We start from the raw sequence: 22,306 nt of genomic DNA, 5'->3' as shown, positions 1-22,306 counted from the left end.
GTAATAGTCCAAACTTGACAATTTCAAACTTCAAACAACAATTACAATAAAAGCAGATTAAAATCCAGAAATTTAGTTCAGAAGGTATTGAAAAGTGACATCATTAGGATATCCAAAAAATTGGGAAAATGAAACCAAGAATGATGGTGCCCATCTATGATCCCAGTACTTGGGTTGCTAAGATAATGAGGATTGTGAATGCAAGGCCAGCCTGGGCTACATGTCAACATATGGCCTTCAAACACTAACAGGTAAAACTTGAAAATTTCAGAGTTAATCACCGAAAATAAGAACAAAGGTGGTAGCATAAACAAGAATGGCAAACTAAGAGAATTTTTGTTCAGAAAACAGTACAAAGGGGGCATTTTACAGACACACACACACACACACACACATGCACACACACACACAATGATTTAATGGGAACAGAACAGACTGACAGACTGGATACTTTACATGGTAAACCGAAGTGGGAAGAAGAATTAACGGTAGAGCTGAAAAAGGACATTTTAAAGTGTCTTCTTTATTGAATTAATAAGTATCAAGTGCTTCTTCCACATCATTACGGTTCAGTATTAAATCCCATTTGCTCTTGACAGATGTGACTTGTGTTTTCAGTGAGCCTCTCCTGGAGCTTCTATATAATGGTTTCACTGGGAAGGGTTTAGAAATGGGGTAATGAGGATGAGTGTGGTCACATGACTCAAATATTCCAGTCATGTGATCTTTCATATCTCATGTTAGGAATCCCATCAAGGTCGAGCAAGCTACAAAGCTGCTTTTAAGGTGGATGTGTTCTGTCTACAGAGCAATAGAAAAGGAGCACCCAATAGGTTTGTGGGAACAAATACTTTTTTACTAGCTTAAAGCCAATAAAAAATTGGATAACATGGCATAGCGTTTAAGGTTTTTAAATTAGTAAGTTCTTTCCGTGTTTATTGGTTCCTCTTGAAGGCAGACATTCCAATTGTCTGGCCCATGACATAGATGGAATTGTGAAATAATTTCTTAGTGTTCATGAGTTCTGAATGTTTTTTTTCCACATTTCTAGCAACTACACAGATATGAAAAACATTATTTTTTCTTTAAGGAATTGGTGAATCATATAACCTATCCCAAACTCTGATCTTGACAAGCTGTTCTAACCAATACACAGACACCAGTTCAAGAAAACGCACCCAGATCACGATAAATAACTAGATACAAATAAATTGCTTTTTGCTAAAACTGAGTCTCCCCTACGGCTAATCAATTTTCAAATTAACATGCACCAGGATGACTGCTTTGAAAAGTGTGCCCGGTGGGGCTTGGAAAACAGCTGTAATTGGAGACCTATTCTAGGTACTTAGGTTTGACTCCCACAAAAGGTCAGAACTTCCTACCTCTGCATCAGACACATCCCATTAAGATGTTTTCCTTTTTCATCGAGTATCATATCCACTCACAACATTATTAACCTTTAGTTGCCCTCCATGGAGGGCTGTGGAAACAAGTAGACATTGTTTGATTTTTACAGGATTACCAGTGAAAGCTTTGTGAACACATATTCACATTTGAAATTCGTATGTCTGTATAATAAGTATTAGAACACTACTGAGCTAAAACTACTGGTCTGTATCTAAAGCTAAATGACGGATGATAATCTCAGTTTGCTATACTTGAAGCACCTCTGATTATACCTTGCTAATTGCCATGCATATTGAGAAGGGGAAATTGGTCAACTAAGATAACGGGCAACAAATTGGCGAGCATCAATATTTAATAAAATTCTAATCCTTGAGCCAATCAGCAATGTGGACAGAAGTACTTCTATGTAGAGGGCATGGAGATGATCACTGATATGATTGGTAAAACATGAGCAAAGACCTAGCAAGGATTTCAGTACCTGATGGTGTTGTTTTGTGTCATAGGACTCATGGCCCTCAACTCTTAAGATATTCCACAGAATAGTACTCTGGGATCATATTTTCTCAAAAAGTAAGAATTGGGCTTTGCTCTTATCCATCTACTTAGCTTCCTATTTCATTATTATCATTATTCCTTATTTTTATGTGCCAGTCTTGCGGCTTGAACTCAAGGCCTGGGATTGACCTTGTTTTTTCTCTCAAGGGTGATACTCTGTTGCTTGAGACACAGTTTTACTTCCAGATTGGGTTTTTTTTGGTGGTTAATTTGGAGATAAGTGTCACACAGAATTTCCTGCCTAGGCTGGATTGGAACCACGATCTTCAGATCTCAGCCACTTGAGTAGCTAGGACTGGAGGCATAAGCCTCATCATCTTTATCTTCATATTTTTTATGCTTAGCATTTATTGTTTTTTACTTTCCCTACTTGAATTAAAATTTCTTGGAAGGAACAGCTTTTGTTTGACTCGTATAAACTGCCTGATACACATTTTGCTCTCAATAAACATCTGCTGAATGAGCACCTCAGAAACTTTCCATGAAGACAGGGCCATCCATCTATTCAAGTGACCCTGGTGGATCATTTGAATGAAACTTCAGAATCAATATAGGGATGGGATGAGTGATATGGCATTTGACATTTTCTTTCCACTCTTCCATTCAGCTCACCCTGTCTAAAAGTAATTTTTCTTGGGAGAAAACCTCAGGTTTTCTGCGGTTCCAATCAGTTGATTGGTTGGAACAAGGGCTTATGAGAGAAAAATTAAAAGAGAATAAGAGGGGAAAAAGAAAAAAAAAAGAAGTTTGTCATGCTGGAGGCTAACTGCCAATGAGCTGAAGATTGAAAAACAAAACAAAACAAAACTTCAGTCGCCAACACTAAGTCACCTGTCTTGGCAACTTTTCCTTTCATAAAGTATAGTTTGATAGTTTGTTAACCCTTGTTGGAGATACATTGGGGAACCAATGTGAATCACACTGAAAGTTCTATCTTTTGAAATGAACTGTCATCCCAGATCCAGACCCAGGATGAGGGAATAATTCACACAGAAGCATTGGCTTTCACAGCAGTCATGTAAAATGTTTATCCTTAGGAAGAGACCAGTGCAGCAGTCTGTGGTCTCCCCTTTTCTGTTGGCCATTTACTACCCAGTGCAACAGAGCTATGGGGTGGCGGTGAGTGTTAATCAGAAGAGGTGGAGGCCCAAAGGCTAAGCCCTCACAAATGACTGCATGCCATCAGCACAGCGCATCCCATCCTCTCTTGCTCTTCTGTCTTCACCATGGGCTGAGCAACAAGAAGACAATGTTCCAGTGCTGTTGTCATGTTCTTAGACTTCTCCATCACTAGAATTGCGGTACATCATTGTTGTCTCAATTATCCAGACGGGGCTAGCTTGTTATAACAACAGAAAAGAAACTAAGCTAGCAGAGATTCCATAAAATCCATCTAACTTTTCTTTTTTTTTTTTTTTTTGCCAGTCCTTGGGCTTGAACACAGGGCCTGGGCATTGTCCTTGGGCTTTTTCAAGGCTAGTATTCTACCATTTGAAACACAGCACCACTTCCAGTTTTGTGTGTGTGTGTGTGTGTGTGTGCACGTGTGTGTTTGGTGTGTATGTGGTACCAAGCAATCGGACCCATGGCTTCATGCATGTTAAGGTAAGCATTCTACCACTAGCCATGCTCCTGGCCTCTAACTTTTCTTTACTTAAAAAAATCAGTCAGTACCTCTTGATATCTTTCCCTACAGAGCAGCCTCTGAGACAGACAATATAATGCCATCCCTTCTATTTCCAAACAGTCTCCCTTTGTATTTCATACAACTGCTGTCAGTGTCCCTTCAGCCACTGCAGCTCAATATGTTGTGGGTTTAACCCATAACATATCTGAGTTAAACCTGGAGTTTCTCCACCCTGTGTGTTCATGCATCCATTTGCTTTGATGCCTAGATTCCTAAACCAAAGGGAACACACCCGATCTAATTTCCTATCAATGAAATGGGAAATTGATGGGTACTCCCCGGTCAGCAGAATGCAGCACAAAACAATTGGTATGATCCCATGAAACTGAATCACTTGGGGAAAAATAAGTTAACTCTCAATATCTTGATGATGTTCCCTGTCTCGCCCTTTCTATTTTGAATTTGCTTCTTAATGGCTCTTCTCAGACAATTTTCTCCCAAAAGCCATTGCTGTGTCTCTTCTTTTCCTGTCATTCTGTGTGTCATTATTCTGTGACCGGGTGCTGCAGCCCTACCTCCTGTTCTGTGGTCCCCAGGGGATGCCACACGCTGCTGATGTACCACAGTTCTTGGCTGCCACTATTTAAGTGCCTGAAAGGCTCTCTAGCTGCTCCCCCACCCCTTCCCAGGTACCCAGCAGGGATATTCAGTCCTGCCACAACAGTGTGTCTTATGGATCATGGGTTCAATATCCATCTTCCTTTTGAAAGGAATGTGTAATAAAGATATTTGGGAGCAGACAGTTCCACTGAGAAATCAAATTGCTGACCATTGATTCACCCAATGGCTCAGTCAGCAAACTTACTTTTTTTTTGTAGCCCACAAAACTGAGTTGACTAAGTTGTACTTTTATCTTCATAGATTTTTTTCCCTTTTTTCATATTGGGATATGAACTGAGGACCTTGCACTTGTTAGAGGTATTTTGCCACTCGCGTCTTGCCTCCCAGCTCTTTTTGCATTAGTTGGATCTGTTTAGACTTATTATGTAGCGGAAATATAGGTGTGTGACATTGCAACCAGCTTTTTTGGCAAATATTTTGCCTACAGTATCCTCAGTCTTTCAGCTCCCAATATCTGGGTTCTGATCTCTGCTTACCAAATAGCTATGATCACAAGCAGAATGAACCACTGTATTTAGTTTTGGAAGTATCTTTTCAAGAGACCAAAGTGTCCCAGCTTTCCTCTGTAGCAGTGACACTGAAGGGCAAAAAGAGATGGAGACTGACAGACTATATAACAAGAATGCATTTCTGAAGAAAGAGTCCTTCCAAATATATTATTCAATGGTAAATTTATTTGTAAATTTATTCTTGAAACTTGTGAATATTCCAGAATATATTAGTAAATATGTTCTTCATGAATATATTTATGAGGATAAGTTTTTAAAGGAATACATTGATGAGACTATACTCATGAAAAACATTTTCAACTATTAAGAATATGGTCACAGAAACACTTCATAGTCAAAATAATATTGTTCAGTCTACGAGTTGTAGCTACAAACGGAATATCCCTTCAAATGATCGGGAGAACTGAAATGAGTAAATGTAGGAAGTCAATCTTTGGCTGTGTGTTTATGAAAAGCTTTTAGATCATGTGGTTGGCTAGGCACAGGGCTCAAAAGTCAAACCCAGGTCTCACTCTCTAAGTCTCAGTACTTTTTCTTCTCTACTTTCCTACCTCAGCTCTCACTCAGAACACGGAGGCCCTGTAGTCAAAAAACAAAGGTTTCCCAGAAATCTCAGTGTATCTGGACGTCAACAGGCAACCAGAGAAAACTGTCAAAACATGGAGCACTGTGCTGGCAAGAAGCCAGTCTCTTGTTCACTTAAATCTTGAAAACTTCTTGAAAGTGCGAATTTTAAAAGGTCAGGTATTTAGTTACAGAGGGAGTGAAAAGGAATTTAGAGATTAAGAAAGATTTTTGTTTTAAGTGATCTAGGGCTGTTGGTAATGAGAAGAAATTTATTTTATTTTTTTGAAAAACGAATCTGAAATTACAGCATTCAAAGACTATAATCCTAGACATCATAGGCTCCTGTTAGAATTTGGGATCATGATCTCCTTTCTAACATCCTCATGTGTACAGAGGCTGTGTTGTACAAATGGTCCTTTAGGGGAGCTCTTTCTAATAACTTACAAGTTTGTATTTCATGAAGCCCTGTGGGCATTTGTTTTTTGATGTCTTCTTGATCCAACTCATACTCCAGGCAAGAATTTAGAGAAGAAAAACTGACAAGACCCCTTCCCACCATCATCTCTGGTGCTGCTTGAAGCAGCCATGGGGTACAGGGAGAGTGTTCTGGAAGAGGGAAAGATTCTAGTTCTTCATGTTTCAAATCTTCCTGGAGCTTGCTCGAGGTAGTGGAAGCTGGACTACAATAGAGCTGAACCTAGGATATTCAGGAGCCCCTAAATATCACTCCTCTGTATCTCCAGGATGCTCTAGACTGCTGGCATACCCACTCTAAGAAGAGTGGGTCCAGCTACTCAGACTTGATGCCGGCAAAGGGGTTCATCCATGGCAGTCCTGGTAGTTTGGTCCACTGCGTTGATTCATGTTGCTGTCCTTCTTCTGACACCTCCTCAATGGCTACTGTTCTGTGTCAGCACCTCACATGTGCTATGTCACTTACATTCAGATCATTTTTACACTCCCCAAATCAAATGAAAAACCCCTAGTGTAGGTGTTATTTTCCTAATTTACAGAGGTTTCTCTTGTTAAGGAAGTGCTGGGATGGACCTGCATGTGAGTTTGTTTGGCATGCTTTATTCACCGATATAGCAACAAACTTAACGATGAGATAATTAAGTGCCAGATACGATGCTAAGTGCAAGGACTCAGTGATGAACATGAAAGGCATAAGCTAAGTCCTCACTGACCTTCCAGACCAGTGGGGAGCCAAGTGGTGACAATAAAGAGTGAAAGGAGGGGCAGGAGAATGCCTCTGGAAGAGGGATGGCATATGCAGCGGTGGGAGGCATAAAAGAAAAATGAACCAGGAGAAAAATAAGTAAGTATAAATCGTATCAGGGTAAGAATAGCCTAAATCAAAGGAAGAGCATAAAAGGATAGAAGGATGGCTGGGGATGGCTAGGGGATGGCTGGAGATGGTCTGAAGGGGATGCAGCTTGCAAGGAACAGGTGTCTTACGCACTGAAAGTTCTTCCTAACTCCAGTGGCTTTACAGTGGCAGAATTCACAGAGCTAGGTGACTCTTGTTTCCTGACCTCAGCAGCTTCTTGAATGATGGGTTAGGGTGCTTATGTGAGTTGTTCTGAATTCCTTTTCGGATACGTTGAAGTAGACAGACTCCAGTGCCAGAATGGGGTTTCTGTAGCTCTATTTCTATCTGATCACATATCTTTGAGCTTAATTCCAATTTACTTGGTATCATTTATCCTGTTATAGGTTCTGCTTTTGAAAGGCCATACATTGGAAATGCCATACACAAATTTCAGGTCTTCCATAGACAATGAGCAATTTTAAAGTTAGCAATCTAACAAAAGCTCTCCAGTTTAGTCTCTCATGTTATTAACACATAGCCTCCTAAAGGAATGTAGCCCCAGGAACATGATAGTAAAAACTGCCTCAGGTGTTTGTTTTAGAATTCATGCAGTTACTTTTGTTTTTCCACAGCTGAGAAAAAAATGAAAAAAGAAAACAAAAACAAAAACAAAAACAGAAAAAAGAAAAAATAAACTCCAGGTTGTGAGATGGGCTTGGTTTATAAAAGCATACTCATCAAGACAGAAAACTTATGGATTTTATTTAATCTGTTTATTATCACTTAAAATATATTAAAATTTTCATAATAGAAGCAGGAGTTTTAATTGCATATGGTGATCTACAAAAAGCAAAACAAACAAATTGCCACCAAAATTTATACCAACCAATAATATATTAAAATATCATTTAGGTTAAAAAAATCTAAAGAAACAAAATGTATGCAATCCTTTTGGAGAAATTTATTTCTTCTTAAAAAGTCTGAAGTTTCTGAAATTGTCTAAACAGGTGCAATTTTCTCAAACCATGAACATTCTTAATGAAGCAAATTGACATGATCAGACCCGAGTCTCTTTTTTATTAACTTTTTTTCTTCTCACCCTAAAATAATGAATGCCTATTCCCTGTAGGGTATGGTGACTGTTACTATATATAAGAGTAGTCAAATAAAAAAGGTGTGTAGGGTGGGCAAGGAACAAAGCATTTGTTTTCAATGACTATGAGACTGACTCCATACAAGTTCGATTCCAGATACAATCAGGTATAAAATATGACAACCCTCTGAGCACAAATCAGAATCAATATGTCATTCCCTACATCAGAGATCCTTCCTTCTAACTCTTCTTCTGTTTGTAGAGATGAACTCAGACCCCAGATGCACTTGTTACACAGATATATTTCTCCAAAAGTTCCAACAGAGTTTAAGCTGGGAGGATTTCAATGCAGGTGGATGTCTGGCTTACGAGGTGAGGGCTGGTGTTAGGTTGGTGGGTGTTAGATGGGTGCTCACAGTTTCACCAGCTTTTGGAGATGCCCAATTGACTGTTTTTCTGTTAGTCCTGGGCATAATGCTCAGTGTAGGCTCCAGTATGTATTGGGACCACAGCCGAGGAATAGTAACAAAATAAATTAGAATAAATAAATAGTAATGGAATAAAAAAAGAGAGTTTATGAAAACCTGAAAACATGTGCTTATTATTATTATTACAAAAAGTTCACTTTCCTGAGTAAAGCCCAGAGAAATTTCACAAGCTTCTTTAAAGGCACCAGGTTGCTACCTCCTAGACTTATGTCTCCTCAGATAACAAGTGCGGTCCATGCTCAGCAGTGGCTCTGACAAACACAACAGCCACAGATTGATGCGCACAGCTTTTCTGATATCTTACTACCAGAGAGACATAGGGTTGCGGAATGGAAAATGGCTTCTTTTATGGTGAGAAAGAACAGAGACTAATGTGTGGGCTTCTTTGTTCTGGGTTGTAACACATGACAGCAGAAAAGAGCCCTCTGAAGACAACCACACTACAAACCCACACTTGGCCCACAAACTTCTCCACCCACAGAAGCTACAGGGATTTTCTAAAGGGGCCATAGGATGGAGAAAGTCAAATGAATGAGTGTCCCTGCTATTGCTAGAGGAGTTCAGGACCTGGTGCCAGTGAACATTCAAGTTAAGGAGCAGGTTCACCCCCTAGCCTCTTGACTTGAGGCAGCATCTTCAGTGAGGTCCTGGGAGGCTTTGAACATCAGGATGGAATTGTAGATCTTCAGTGCAGGGCCCAGCTTGATCTTCATCACTTTGACAATGTCTGTCTGTGTGAGAAGCAGGAAGGCTTTGCCGTCTATCTGCTGCAATAAACATACCACAAAGAAAGATCGCTGAAACGCACTGCTGAAACGCTGCATTCGTCTTCATGCAGTGAAGAGCCCCCTCACTCAGTTCAGGCAGATATAAAAGATGGTGACATTCACGTATGAGCTCAGTAGACACTAATGGTCCACAGGCTAAATTTCTGCTGTTGTTTTAAATAAGGTGGTCTCAGTATGTATGAAGAGTCTTAAAGGGGCACCAAGTTAATCGCTGGGAAATTTCCCCCAAGGGGAGTGTGTGTACTGTGTCTATTCTAGATTATTCACGGCAGTGAATACTGGAAATCCCCTATGGCTGGGACCAATCACATAAGTGAATATATCACAGAACATTAGTAGAACAGGCTCACCAAATTTCGTGCCTCAAGGACATAATGATTTAGGAAGCAATTGGTAAGCAATAATATGTGCTGTGATGATAGAATTCTCAGTGTATGTGCATACAATTAAATCCTCCTAGACACACATTTAAAACAGAACCTTCATGCCAAATGTTCATAGGAAGCTAGACTGGCTGCAAGAATAGTAATTGTGTTTTACTTTCTTCTTTCCACTTTTCTATAGTTTAAGTTTTATTTCCATAATAAAAAATTGTAAAAAAAACACATGTACATAATAAATGTTGTATTTTATTAGCTTTTAAATCGTTTTTTTTAATGGCTCAGACTGAGTTCTGGTTCCAGATGAACAAGTTCCTGAAGCTCTAAGTCTGAAATGGGTGATGATGGCTGTGCTAGAGAGCTTCACTGTTGTAATTATCATATCATGAATATTCATGTCAACTCACCATGTGGTGCCCCTTAAATATACTCAGACTTTACTTGACAATTCAATATTTTTAGATTAGAAATGAAGTGCGACTGCTTTTCTACTGTCCCCCATGATGGTGAAAGGCTACTGTGCAGGTTATTTGTATACCACCCCCAGAGGCCTTCAGGACCTCTGGGATTGATTTGTTGACTGCCTGAATGTCTTGATCTTGGAAAATGTCCTCTTTCTCTCTCTTTCTCTTTCTTCTTCTTTCTCTTTCTTTTGACTGATATTGCCAGGACTAGGACTTGAACTCAGGACCTTGCACTCTTGCTTAGCTAAGAAAACAAAACTGTACAAGATTGGCATTCTACTACTTGAGCTATGCTTCCACTTCCAGCCTTTTGGTTGTTAGTTAGAGATAAGAGTCACAATACAGAATTTTTCTGTTCAGGCTGGCTTTGAACCCCATGATCCTCAGCTCTCAAGATCCCGAATAGCTAGGATTACAGGCATGGGCCACCGGTACCCGGCTTATACTGTAATTTAGATACATAACTCCTGCATTCACAACTAGACAGTAATGGGAGGCTTTCTGGATGACCTTTTGGTGGGCCTACTATTCTGGTCAAAACCTTTTCAAGTTTGTAACACTCATCCCTTGGCTCTGCACTGCACTGATCCTGTGATCCTTTTGACAAAGGAGGGATTGCTCGGGGACCCTTTCTGTGGCTTTTACATGTTTAAACAGTTAAAAAGTTTTGGAAATCTGCCTGTGCGCTTATGATAAATGAAGGTGCATGCACAGAGAATGAAGTTCTTCTCCCAGGAGATAAAGAGCCCATTCCTTACTTGAATGAAGTCAGCAACAGTATTTTCAGGCAAAAGGAAAGAAAAGAAAGAAAGAAAGAAAGAAAGAAAGAAAGGAAGGAAGGAAGGAAGGAAGGAAGGAAGGAAGGGAAAAGAAAAGAGTGAAAGAGCGCCAGTAGTTTGGCCAAGTGGTAGAGTGCTTGCCTAGCATGTACAAAGTCCCAGGTTTGATTTCTTGGTGCCACATAGGTATAAAAAAGCCAGAAGTGGTGCTATAGCTCAAGTGGTAGAGTTTTAGCCTTGAGAAAGCCCAAGGAAAATGCTCAGGTCCTGAGTACAAACCCCAAAGCTGGTCAAAAAAAGAGAGAGAAAGGAAGGGGGAAAGAAGGAAAGGAGGGAGGGAAGGAAGGAAGGAAGGAAGGAAGGAAGGAAGGAAGGAAGGAAGGAAGGAAGGAAGGAAGGAAGGAAAGCAGCCAGGCAAGCACTAGTCTCAAATGTCTTAAGAGTAAGGTAATATTGGTAATAACAACTAATGTTTATGATGCTATCACAATCCCTTATTGTAATTTATATGTGTTTAATCTCTTCATTACTTCTTTAAGTTAGTTGAGGAAACCTGGAATTATAAGCTTAAAGACTTTTTCCAATGCTACACAACTGGGGTCTTTGGAAGGGCTGTTCAAACCCTTTAGTCTATACTATTTCCTTCATTAACCATGTGCCAGGGACAAGAATTGAGTCGGGTACTTAAACATATTAACCTGGTCTAGAAAGTTTCCCCACATAAGCTTATATTTACAGAGGCTTAAGTAATGTGCTCAAAGTGAGTATGGACCTTGAACAGTTTACACCAAGGGTCACACCTTTGCCCTCATCATGGCGACCCTCAGGGACAAGGTGAGTCTTAGCCACTGCTAAGCAGAGCCAGATTTGTTTCTTTAGCCAGATCAGCACAGTCTGCCACAGGCTGGGATTTCTTGCAGAACTCAGGGACCTCGCCAGGATCCTCTGTTCTGCCTCTGCAGAACATTTAGAGAACCGAAAACAACCATTGGCAGAACCTCTGCATGGTGCCTGGCACACTTCAGGTCTACAATCCATGGTTATTGTCACCATTTGCATTCTGTAGCAAACCATAACCCCGGGAGTGGTAGCCAAATGTCCTCAACAGTTTGAAACATCTAACCAAGAGAAGGAGGGAGGTGTAGAGAGGGACCATCTGGTATGATTCACTTTGGAGCAGAGGACTTCATCAACTTCTCTAGTACCAGCCCCACCCACACCCCAGTGTAGCCACTGGGAGGAGGCGTGTGACACCCATACATGGAAGTCATCTTGTATAATGAATTCTTCCATCAAATAGGACATTTAGGGAGTATGCTACCTACATGAGTGTTACAACAATGTTGGGTCCTTCTACTGGTCCTGGTACCCCTGCTTTTGTTTCTCTTTCTCTCTCTCTCTCTCTCTCTCTCTCTCTCTCTTTCTTTCTTTCTTTCTTTTTTTCCTTTCTTTTTTTCCTTTCTTTCTTTCTTTCTTTCTTTCTTTCTTTCTTTCTTTCTTTCTTTCTTTCTTTCTTTCTTTCTTTCTTTTCCATTGTAGGACTTGAACTCTGGGCCTGGGTGCTATCTCTGAGCTCTTCAGCTCAAGGATAGTGCTCTACCACTTTGAACCACAGCCCACTTCCAGTTTTCTGGTGCTCGGGCTGGCTTTGAACCGTGGTTCTCAAATCTTAGGCTCCTAAGTAGCTAGAATTACATGCGTGGGGAAAATAGCACTTGGTAATCAGTCCCTTGTTGTCATTTCCAAAGCCATTCTTATTTACACCTAACAGAATGGAAATAGCAGCGTGGTGGGCTGAGAAGGACAACAACACAAGTAACCTTTGTATTTCTTACCTCTTTCTCGAAGCACTTGGCCTGTTCTTCACAGCCCAGAAGAGACTGTACAAACTCAGCCACCTATGGTGTAAAATGAAAAGCCTAATTTAAAGCACACACCTGCCAGACCCAGTGAGCAAATCCACTTCAGGACAGGTATGAGATGCTACAAGCTGGGCAGAGCCATGATGAGCAGAGCCTTGGAGATGAGATCTGGTGCAGGAACAATCTTTCTGGTCTTTTCTTTTCCTTCTGTGGTCTCATGGATCCCAGTGTCCAAGAACAACATCCTCTACTACAACACAAACTAATGCCACAAGCCTTCCTTCCAAGAAGTTCTCAGACAGAAAACATCACGGGTTGATGGAGTCCTGGTTCTGGAGCAGTGAGGGCCAATGCCCACATGATGCATGAAAGCCGGAACTGCTGTCTGTGTTCATCTCAACTCTGCCCTGTAGTCTCACAGCCCCGCTGGGTCTGTGGGAATGCAGAGTTAAGAATATTTTTCTTGGGCTGGGGAGGGGGTGCCATTGGTGTATTGGTTTCTGCTTCACTCACCTCTGGTGCTACACATCTACCTCCTTATGAATCACTTTGTAACCATCCTAAATCATGGGGTGGTAAGGATTTTAGGACACTCTCCATAAACCAGCCCTGCACAGACAACTCCAATCCCCTCCCCTCTCTAGACTGCAGCACTGTGGCATGTGGGCTGCTCAGGCAGGCTCTGCTCTACACAGTGCTCAAGTCTTAGAGGACCAGGGCATCCATGGCGCATAGGTAGAGGACACCCAGTTGTTTCTAATGAGTTAATACACTGTTGTTTTCTAGATGAAAATGAGGTGGCAGCCTTCAGTTTCAGTCCTGGGTGTGTGTGAGTGTGTGTATGTGTGTGTGTGTGTGTGTGTGTGTGTGTGTACTGGGAAGGGTGTGTCTCATTTTCCGCTCTCCTTAACTCTAACTATTAGAGGAGCAAACAGGTGTGTAGGAGACAGAGTTTGTTGTTGGCGTTTAATGATGGTCATTTACTGCTGGTACTGTTGAATGCGGAGGCAGGAGTGAAGGAGATGTGTGGGTGGTCCAGATTAGAAGGACTGTACTGTCCTAGCCGGGTTGTGGTTGTTGATTGGAAGGAAGATGAGCTTAAACTGTTACTAATGATGCTCTGAAACAGAGGCCACACTGGTGTTTGGACTGTATGCAGCCTTTGCTGGTGGGATCATGCAGTTATCTTGAGGTTGGACAGGGTGGGGCTTGAAAGAAGATTTAAATTGGATCTAACAGTGGGGAGTTGGTGGCTCATGCCTGTAATTCTAGTTACTCAGGAGGTGGAGATATGAAGATCATGGTTTGGAGCCAGCTTGGATACAAAAGTCAGTGAGATTTTATCTCCAATTAACCAAAGAAGAAGAAAGAAGAAAGAAGGAGGAGGAGGAAGAAAGAAGATGGAAGAAGAAGAAAGAAGAAGAATGAGGAGGAGGAGGAGGAGAAGGAGGATAGAAGGAAGAAGAAAAAAGGAAGAAGAAGAAGAAGGATGAGGAGGAGGAAGAAGAGGAGGAGGAAGAGGAGGAAGGAGAAAGGAGAAGGAAGAAGGAAGGAAGGAAGGAAGGCAGGAAGGAAGGAAGGAAGGAAAGAAGGAAGGAAAGAAGGAAGATTTATCTCAGGAAATCTTCATAAGCCCTTGATATATGTAGGTATGTCTCAAGTAGGTAGGCAGAGAATTGCAGAAATCAACCCAGGGTAGGAAGGAGCAGCAAAAAGGAGTTCATGTTGGCCAGTGGGAGGGGAGTGGGAAGAGTTTTGAGAAGCCGGGCTCACCTGGCCTACATGCTGCAATCACCTGCAGAGCCTGCAGACCAATGAGGTGCAGGCATAGGCCACAGAGACTGCAAATAAGTGGAGCGGGATTGGGTCCAAGTGCTGGCATTTCTTTTCAGACCTCCCTCAGGATGTTAATGTGCATTAAAGGTTGGGACCACAGTGCCACAGTGGGAAAGTGGGCAAAGTGATCTGGGGTGTCTTCATAAACTTGTGCTGTGGCCTTTGATGAGTTCACTGGGCCACATTAGCTGCAGTCCAGCAGGGAGCACAAGGACCTAGCATGGGGCAGAGTCCAGAGTTGCAGCAGGAGGAGCTGTAGTGGTAAAAATCCTCAAGGCTGGGGCCAGGCTGGGAACGGGGTGGAAGGAAAGGGCTCTTTAGTCCAGAGAAGTGAGCTAAGGCACTGTCTGTGGAGCTCAGTACTACTGGTACCTTGGGCCAGCTCCCTCTTTGCTGTGATGGTCCTGTGGATTGTAGGACCTTGAACTGCGCTGCTGGTCTGTCTTCACTGGCTGCCAGTGGCAGCTGCAACCTCTAGCACATGTGTCCAGATGCTGCCTAATATCCTTGGAGAGCAAATCATCACCTCACATCTGTTCAGGTGACTTTCAAAGAGAGTGGGGCTCAGTGGCAGAAAATTTAAAAAAAAAAAAAAAAAAGGAGGAGCTGGAATTAAAGATTAGGCTTTGTTTTGTCTCAGTCAGGAACTGAGGTAAGGTGTCATGTTGCCACAGAGCCAGTGATGTCCCATGTGGCTGTGAGGTACTCTGGTGCTTTGTGTATGTCACCCTTTCCTGGACAAACAATACATTGAAGACTGTATTTCCTCCACAGCACTGTCAGCAAAGAAGTCCACAGCACATATAAAACAGGGTTGTTTCTTTGGGAAGGGAGGGTGGGGTCAGTAATAGGGCTTGAACACCCAGCTTTATATGCTTGCTTGGCTTGCTTGTTTATGGCTGGTACTCTACTGCTTGGGCCATGCCTTCAGTCTGGCTTTTTGCTGGTTAGTTGGAGATGGAGTCTAGTGGACTTTTCTACCCACGCAGGATTCAAACTGTGATCATGTAGGTCTCAGATTTCTGAGTAGCTAGGATTATAAGCATGGACCATTGGCACTGACCCCCAGCCTTAAGCCAGTGTTTTGTAATGGAAATCCATAATATGGCAAATAAAGCATTCACAATGGAGAGTGAATCCTCATCAGTTTTAGCCTGTTCTGGGGTCCTCCTTTGGGGTCTCTGCAGACAACAGGGAAGCTGTGATTCCTTGAACTGCCCCTTTCACACCTATCCCTAATTCTCTGTCTTTGAAGAATTCCCTTTATCTTCAGCTGATTTTTTTTTTTTTTACCCCAAAGAACAAGTTCTATGAACTCTATAAAGGCAGACTTCCTTAGCCAGATCCTCTGCTAAAAACAAAGGTCCGCATTATGTACTATTTAGTTATTTATTTGGTATTTATTTTCCCTAAGCATAAATGCTATTGTGAGTTTTGCTATTGTGAGTTTTAACGGAAGGCATGTTTTGCTACAGATTTTCCAAACGTGAAGTGGTGAGTTCTCAAATACTTCCAAATAACACTGAAAAGTTTCCTTCTCATTCTCCCCTTGAAAAAGACCTTTCCCTTCAAATTGTGGTAACATGTAGACAGCAGTTCAATAGAAGTGAACCCTATGGAAGGCACTTGGCCATCCATCTGTCCTGTATCCGTGAGAAGACAGCTGTGGATGGATCTGTTTGTGGTTTCCCGCTCCCTCCCCACCCCCCAACCTCACACACACACACACACACACACACACACACACACACACACACAGTACTAAGATCCTGTCACCAGCAGAGGAACCAGACTTGGGCTTGGCTCTAGGGAGCACCTGAATGCATGGGTTGATTTCTTGCCTGTCTTTCATGCTCTTTGAGCACAGTGTCCTGTGGCTCAAATCCTTACTTTGTTTTGGAAGGACACTGAGTAAGTTAATTCTAAGTAAGAAATAGCAGTTTGGGAAGACAAAGGGTAGTACTGTCTGAGCTCAGCTGTGAGCCTTCACTTTACTCAACTCTCATCCCCACCCCACGACCTACTTTCCTTAGCTTCCTCTCTGGAGCTCAGCAGGTCTGCGTTCTGCAGTGGCCGCCATTCCTTCCATCTTCTGGAATTCTGGTATTTCTCTCTTGCTGTGCCTGGAGATGTGTGCCTGGTTGTACAGCCTCAACGTCCGCTGGGGACCAGGATTGCCGGCTCAGTCTCATTTTATTTTTGTAACAGCAGAGTGTTGGTCTCTTTCTCTCTCTCTTTTTTAAAGGGCCCAATTGTAAAGGCTGCAGTGCTTAGCTATCAGTACCCTGAATTTTTCCAAATGCTCCCTCCTGTGTAAAGACTGCTTTTAAAGTAGCTGCCATCTTTTATACTTAATGATCATTTAGGGATCACTTGGTAGAGGCTAAGGCAATTTATATGTGGTGTTTTAGGATGCAGTTTAGAATAGAAGAGATTAAAGTAGCTACATGTGTGCCAAGCACAACTGAGCCATTACCTGGACAGTAAGGTGCACACAGCACATCATAATTTGCTCAGGTACTGACTGCAACATTCATCTGCTCATTCATTCATTCATTTTGTCCAGGGTGAACAAAATACTGGTCTAACACCTAATCTGATCAGGGTGCCTTGCTTTTCCAATCTAGACAGATATAAGAAAATAAAAATATTTTAGTCCTGGGGCCGGGAGTTTGGCCTAGTGGTTAAAGTGCTTGCCTAGCATGCATGAAGACCCGGGTTCGATTCCTCGGTACCACATATAGAAAAAAGCCGGAAGTGGTGCTGAGGCTCAAGTGGTAGAGCTCTAGCCTTGAGAAAGTCCAAGGACAGTGCTCAGGCCCTGAGCCCAAGCCCAGGACTGGCAAAAAAAAATATTTTAGTCCCCATACTTGTCAGTTGGTAGTATTAAGTAGAATATTTCTCTGTTACCAAGTAAGAAGTACTTTCACGGATGAACAGTGAAGTGTGTCCTCACGTACCTAGTTCTAACACAAGCTCAACAAAACACTAACCTTCATGACACCTTATATGCTGTCATCTGTTTCTGCCTTTCATTTCATAGCCATTAAATTAAGTTCACAGTCCACCCATGCTTTGAAAACGACTGCTGTGGGAGAGACAGCCACAGTGACAAAGGAGTTAAAGTCAGCTCTCAGCTCTGGGGAGTGTGACAAAGGCCATGCTCTGGCTTCTCTATAGGTAGCACAATGTAGAGCAGAGGTCTTTCTGCTGGGCCAGGATGGCAGACAAAAGGATTATTCTCTCTCCTCAGCCTCTGCTATAGACAGCCTCACTGTTGAGTCTCGCTGAAGGGCACTTAACCAGATGCCCAAAGTTCAGATCCCTGGCTGCTGAGGGCCTCCTCCAGTGAGTCCAGGGAGAACAAAACACAAAAGCAGCTCCCACAGCCAGCATCCTGTTTGGTCTTGAACTGTCTTTTCAGATCATCCTCACTTGTCACTTTAATTGTGGCATCCAGAGCAGCCCACAGCCTGTTGATGGTGAACATCCACCCAGTGCCGCATGTGGCCTCTCTCTGGGGAGCACAGAACCAGCAACCACAAAGCCCATCATTTTCAACCCCCATCTAGGATCACTCTCAAGGACTTGCTTCGGCACTGGGAAATGTACTATAGCGATGAAGGATATGGAAAGGGATCTAAGATGTGGTTCTTGTACCCAAGGGCAGCTTGTTGGGGAGGTTTGAAGACTGAGCTGGGTTAGCTCTGTGTAAGGAGCAAGGAGACTGCTGTCTCTGTCTCCCGAAAGCATTCCTGACAGCCACCACAGTAACGGAAACATGGGAATGCACTGTTGTGAACACTTCCTGCAAGGCACCTGACCTCCCAAATGGCTCTCGGGCTTCTCTTTAGACTCCAAAGGGCTCTTCTGGCACTGTACTGCTGAGGTGGTGTGTGCTGCTACTGAGAACTCAGGAACTAGGATCCACCTTCTTAACAGTCCTTGGCAGCATTTTCAGACTTGCCTGGCCCTTCCTTTTGAAGCCTTTCCAGACCTAATGAGACTTTAAACTGTGAGGTCCAACTATACTGTTAGGTCATCTTCTGACGTCCTCTTTTCAAATTTATTAATTGCCAAAGTTGCAGTTTGTGAGATCAAGACCCCACCTGACCTCATTTCCTCCTCACTGCTTGCTGGCCCCATAATAGGGGCTCCTATTCTCTCCCCCTCTCTCTCTCTCTCTCTCTCTCTCTCTCTCTCTCTGCAAGAATGGCTTTCCTGAGAAAGAAAGGGGAAACAAAACCTTTCTCTTCCCTAAAAATGTAATCATGTACTGTGCACTAGAGGCTCAAGCCTGGAATCCTAGCTATTCAGGAGGCTGAGATCTGAAGATCATGGTTCAAAGCCAGCCTAGGTAGGAAAATCCATGCAATGCTTATCTCCAATTAACCACCAAAAGGGGAAAAAAGTTGGAAGTGGAACTGTGGTTCAAGTGGTAGAGCAGTAGCCTCAAGCAAAATATGCTTAGGAACAGTGCCCAGGCCCTGAGTTCAAGCCCAGGATAGACACACACATACATATAATGCAATCATGAACAAGTTTTCCAGATCTCCTAAAGTTGGACCCTGTGCCCTTGGCTGAGCCCTGCCTGAGTGCTGTCCCAGCCTATCACGAGCTATGTTGCATGAACATCCACAGCTTGCCTGCCATTGACTTTGTCCCATGAACCTTTGCTTGCTTCTCCTTAAGTGCCTATTTTGCAGCCATGCTTCCCTTAACTTTTCTGTCCGAGCCCCTGAACCAGTGCTCAGGCCTCACAGGCTCTGTCTGGATATTCAAGAACAGAGCCCTTGGTGGCCCCATTTGCACCCATTAATGACAGAACCTCATATTTCTGTCCCTTGAAACATCTCTCTGTGCATCTCTCCATGTCCAGGCACCACAAATCGCATGACCCATCAGGAATGCCCATAGTTGTCCCTGTACCCCCCCACACAGGGCTCTTCTCCACAGCCTCTCTTCTTCTGACAGCAGCACCATTTCCCATTCTTTCAAAGGATCTTCTTGGGCCTTCCAGCTCTCACATGTTATTATCCTAATTAAATACTAAATTGTGCAGTGCTGAGACTATAAATGGAATCACATTTGGCTCATTTCACTTTTTCATCTTCTGTGTCTCATCGCCTTGCCCGTGCTGTTGCTTTTGACTTTAAAACATTGACTTGCAATGAACTCTTCTTCCCAAAGGCCAGTCAGGTTCTGGTTATCCCACACCAGGGCCCTTCTGATGACTCTATGGCTGTCTACTTCTCCCTGAATCCTCCTTCTTTTGGAACATCTTTGTTGTACTTATCTCCCTAAAACATTGGCTTCACAAACTAGCTTTCTATCCAAGTACCTCATAGGTCCAGTGACCAACTGGGTTATCCCCATATCTGCCCAGCTTCCAAGGCTATCCAGCTATTCTTGCCTGACTCAGGTTACTTTCCCCCAGATCTAGATCTTATGTGTGTGTGGTAGGAAAATCCATCTCTGATCCTGGCTCTGACTATGTAGCCTTAAGCAAAGCACTTAGTCTGTAGGTGCCTCAGTTCCATCTGCCAGATGTACAAAATAAGAGAATCCAACTTTTGATTATCATGATTTCATTTGTTGATGGCGTGAAGAGGAGCCAATGTGGATCTAACTTCAAATGACTGGCTTGAAAGTTAGTAATGGATGACTTGGCATTTGTTCTTAGCTAAACTTCTCATTTAGGGCAGTACTGTTTCAAGGGCAAAACCATGCACAACTTGATTACAGACATTACTGGCTATGATTCACTGGTTTGACCATGAGCCCATTTTGTAAACTTGTACAGATTCATAAATAAGAGGCAGACTCACAACACTGTTGAAGGAGCAGGATCATGTTTTAGTCATTACTCAACATCCAGCAGCTACTTGTCATGTTGAGTCACCTTGGACATGATGGGCCTTCCATTGAGTGGAGGAGAGGTGGCTGACCAGAAGAACATGCTGGGGAAAGAATGACTCTGACCCTTGCTAGAGGAAGCAGGGCACCGGTGAGCTCCAAGCTTCTCAGGTGAAGGGCCTAGCATGGGACAGATAAGGAAGTCTCATCCTCCCAAATCTGAGTGATTACAGCAAGTGCTCAGTGAATGTTTTATAACTAACTTAACCACTTCTACCTTAAGTTTTGTCCTTAGAGTGACCTGGTTATCTTCATTGAAATAAAAATGTCATCTTGAGTGGCAACTGATGAAATGAGATCTTTATCAGAAGAAACTTTTGTCAAACAGCGTATTCCTTCAATTAAAACTGTTTTAGCCAGTGGTTCATACCTGTGATCTCAGCTACTCAGGAGGCTGAGATATGAAGACCTATGTTCTAAGCAAGCCCAGAAAGAAAAGTCTGTGAGACTCTTATATCTATTTAACCAGCAAAATGCCAGAAATGGAGTGGTTCAAGTGACAGAATACCAGCCTTAAGAGAAAAAAAAAAGCTAAATGAGATTGTCCTGGCCCTGAATTCGAACCCTTCTACAAGCACAAGAATGTAAATGCCTTACACATTGCTGCAGTAACTTAACCGACAGTATTTATACTAAACTTGATCTAACTTTTCCGCTCTGTACAGTATCTGACCTAATATCATGATCTGATCATCTCACACTGGCATCAGGGACTTGCTCAGTGCACAGACTGACCCAGGAACAGGTACATGTCCCAGAGAAGGTACCACGGAGCTACTTTCTGTGCTTCCCCAGTGAAAGCGGTGAGGTCAACGTGGGAGCCCAAGCCCCTCAGCTTCAATCAGCCTGGGCAGCTGGTGATGGAGGACAGAATTGGGCATGGAGACACAAAGTGAAATGGGCAAGTTATAGGTGTTCCTAATTTTCTCCCTCCAATCTGATTTTTAGACGTCACATGGACATGCAATCCTTAAAAGAAAAAAGGCATTTTCCCAGGCATTCGAAGGTGCCTGCCGCAGGACTCTGCTCACCTCATCCACTGTCCATCCGGCTACCTGGTTGGCTTGGATGCCAGCCACGCCTGGAAGCAGCCTGCTGTGCTGCTCTCTGCCAAGGGGAATGTCACGGAACGGATGGGTAGACATGAAGATGGTCTGGTGAAGAGGCTGCTGTGTCTGCTCGGCTGAGTATTCTGAAAGAGAGTCACATGGAGTGAGCCTAGCACAGGAAGCACAAGGCAGCTGGGTTAGGTGAGAGGCAGATGAAATGAACAGCCTCTGCTGGGCTTGAATGGAGCCACTGCACAGACGACTGCATGCCATCAGTCTGCTTTAGTACAGAGGACACACAATGCATGTCATATAAGGCCCTGAAGACTGCTTGCTAGCCCACTTCAAATCATCTCCATAAGACAGTCTCTAGTAGCCAAGGAAGGGCTAGCTTGTCCCTGCCCCTGGCTCCTCTCTCCTTCCTTTAGGAGTCAGAGGAAGCAAGGATCCGGGCACACTGTGAGTACATAGCTGATCTGTAGTTTGAGCCCTGTGGGATGTGTACATGCACAGAGAGCCAACTCTTCCTGGAAGCCACATTCTGTATCTCTAAGCACAGAAAAGCTCAGGACCACATCTGGCTTCCCAAGTCCCCTGGTGATGCTGAATGAAATGCAGTGCAGACTCACTATAAGAAAGTGGGTGATATCCGCTGCTGCTCTAATTTCCCGGTGGGACAAAATGACCTCACCTGGGGAGATGCAGGGAAGCAGAAGGGCCAAGGACTCCCCCCCTTCCTCCTCCCATCTTCCCACCATTTTCTCTTTGCCAAAAGTAGGGCTTGAATGCAGGACTTCATGCTCTTCTGTTTGTTTTGTTTTGCCCTCATGGCTGGAACCACGCCTCCATTCCAGTCTTTTTCTGTTGATGAATTGGAGATTAGTATCTTGCAGCAGCATTTTCTTTTCTGGGAGTAACCTCTGGATGTACCATGGTTCTAAGACACTAGGGATAGCGGCTAAGGTTTGCCCATGGCAGCTGCTTTTACTGAGG

At 43.1% G+C, this 22,306-nt stretch overlaps 1 protein-coding gene across 2 annotated transcripts in view; it reads right to left on the bottom strand.

Annotated features, from left to right (window-relative positions):
* Positions 1–7,957: 7,957 nt before the first annotated feature.
* The window catches only part of L3mbtl4 (L3MBTL histone methyl-lysine binding protein 4), a 343,139-nt gene continuing 328,790 nt past the window's right edge, over positions 7,958–22,306 (bottom strand). For both annotated transcript variants that reach the window (XM_090353483.1, XM_090353484.1), the window contains 3 exons: positions 21,296–21,456; positions 12,486–12,548; positions 7,958–9,006 (listed from right to left, as the gene is read on the bottom strand). In XM_090353483.1, coding sequence (XP_090209609.1) covers positions 8,842–9,006; positions 12,486–12,548; positions 21,296–21,456 — 389 coding nt within the window. In that variant the 3' untranslated portion in view covers positions 7,958–8,841. The remainder of the gene's footprint in view (positions 9,007–12,485; positions 12,549–21,295; positions 21,457–22,306) is intronic.

Source organism: Megascapheus bottae, chromosome 19 (assembly GCF_031878675.1).
Source record: "Megascapheus bottae isolate mThoBot1 chromosome 19, mThoBot2.hap1, whole genome shotgun sequence".
Classification (NCBI taxonomy): Eukaryota; Metazoa; Chordata; class Mammalia; order Rodentia; family Geomyidae; genus Megascapheus; species Megascapheus bottae.
Note: the sequence above shows the minus strand (reverse complement) of the source record. Positions and strands in the feature narration are given on the sequence as shown.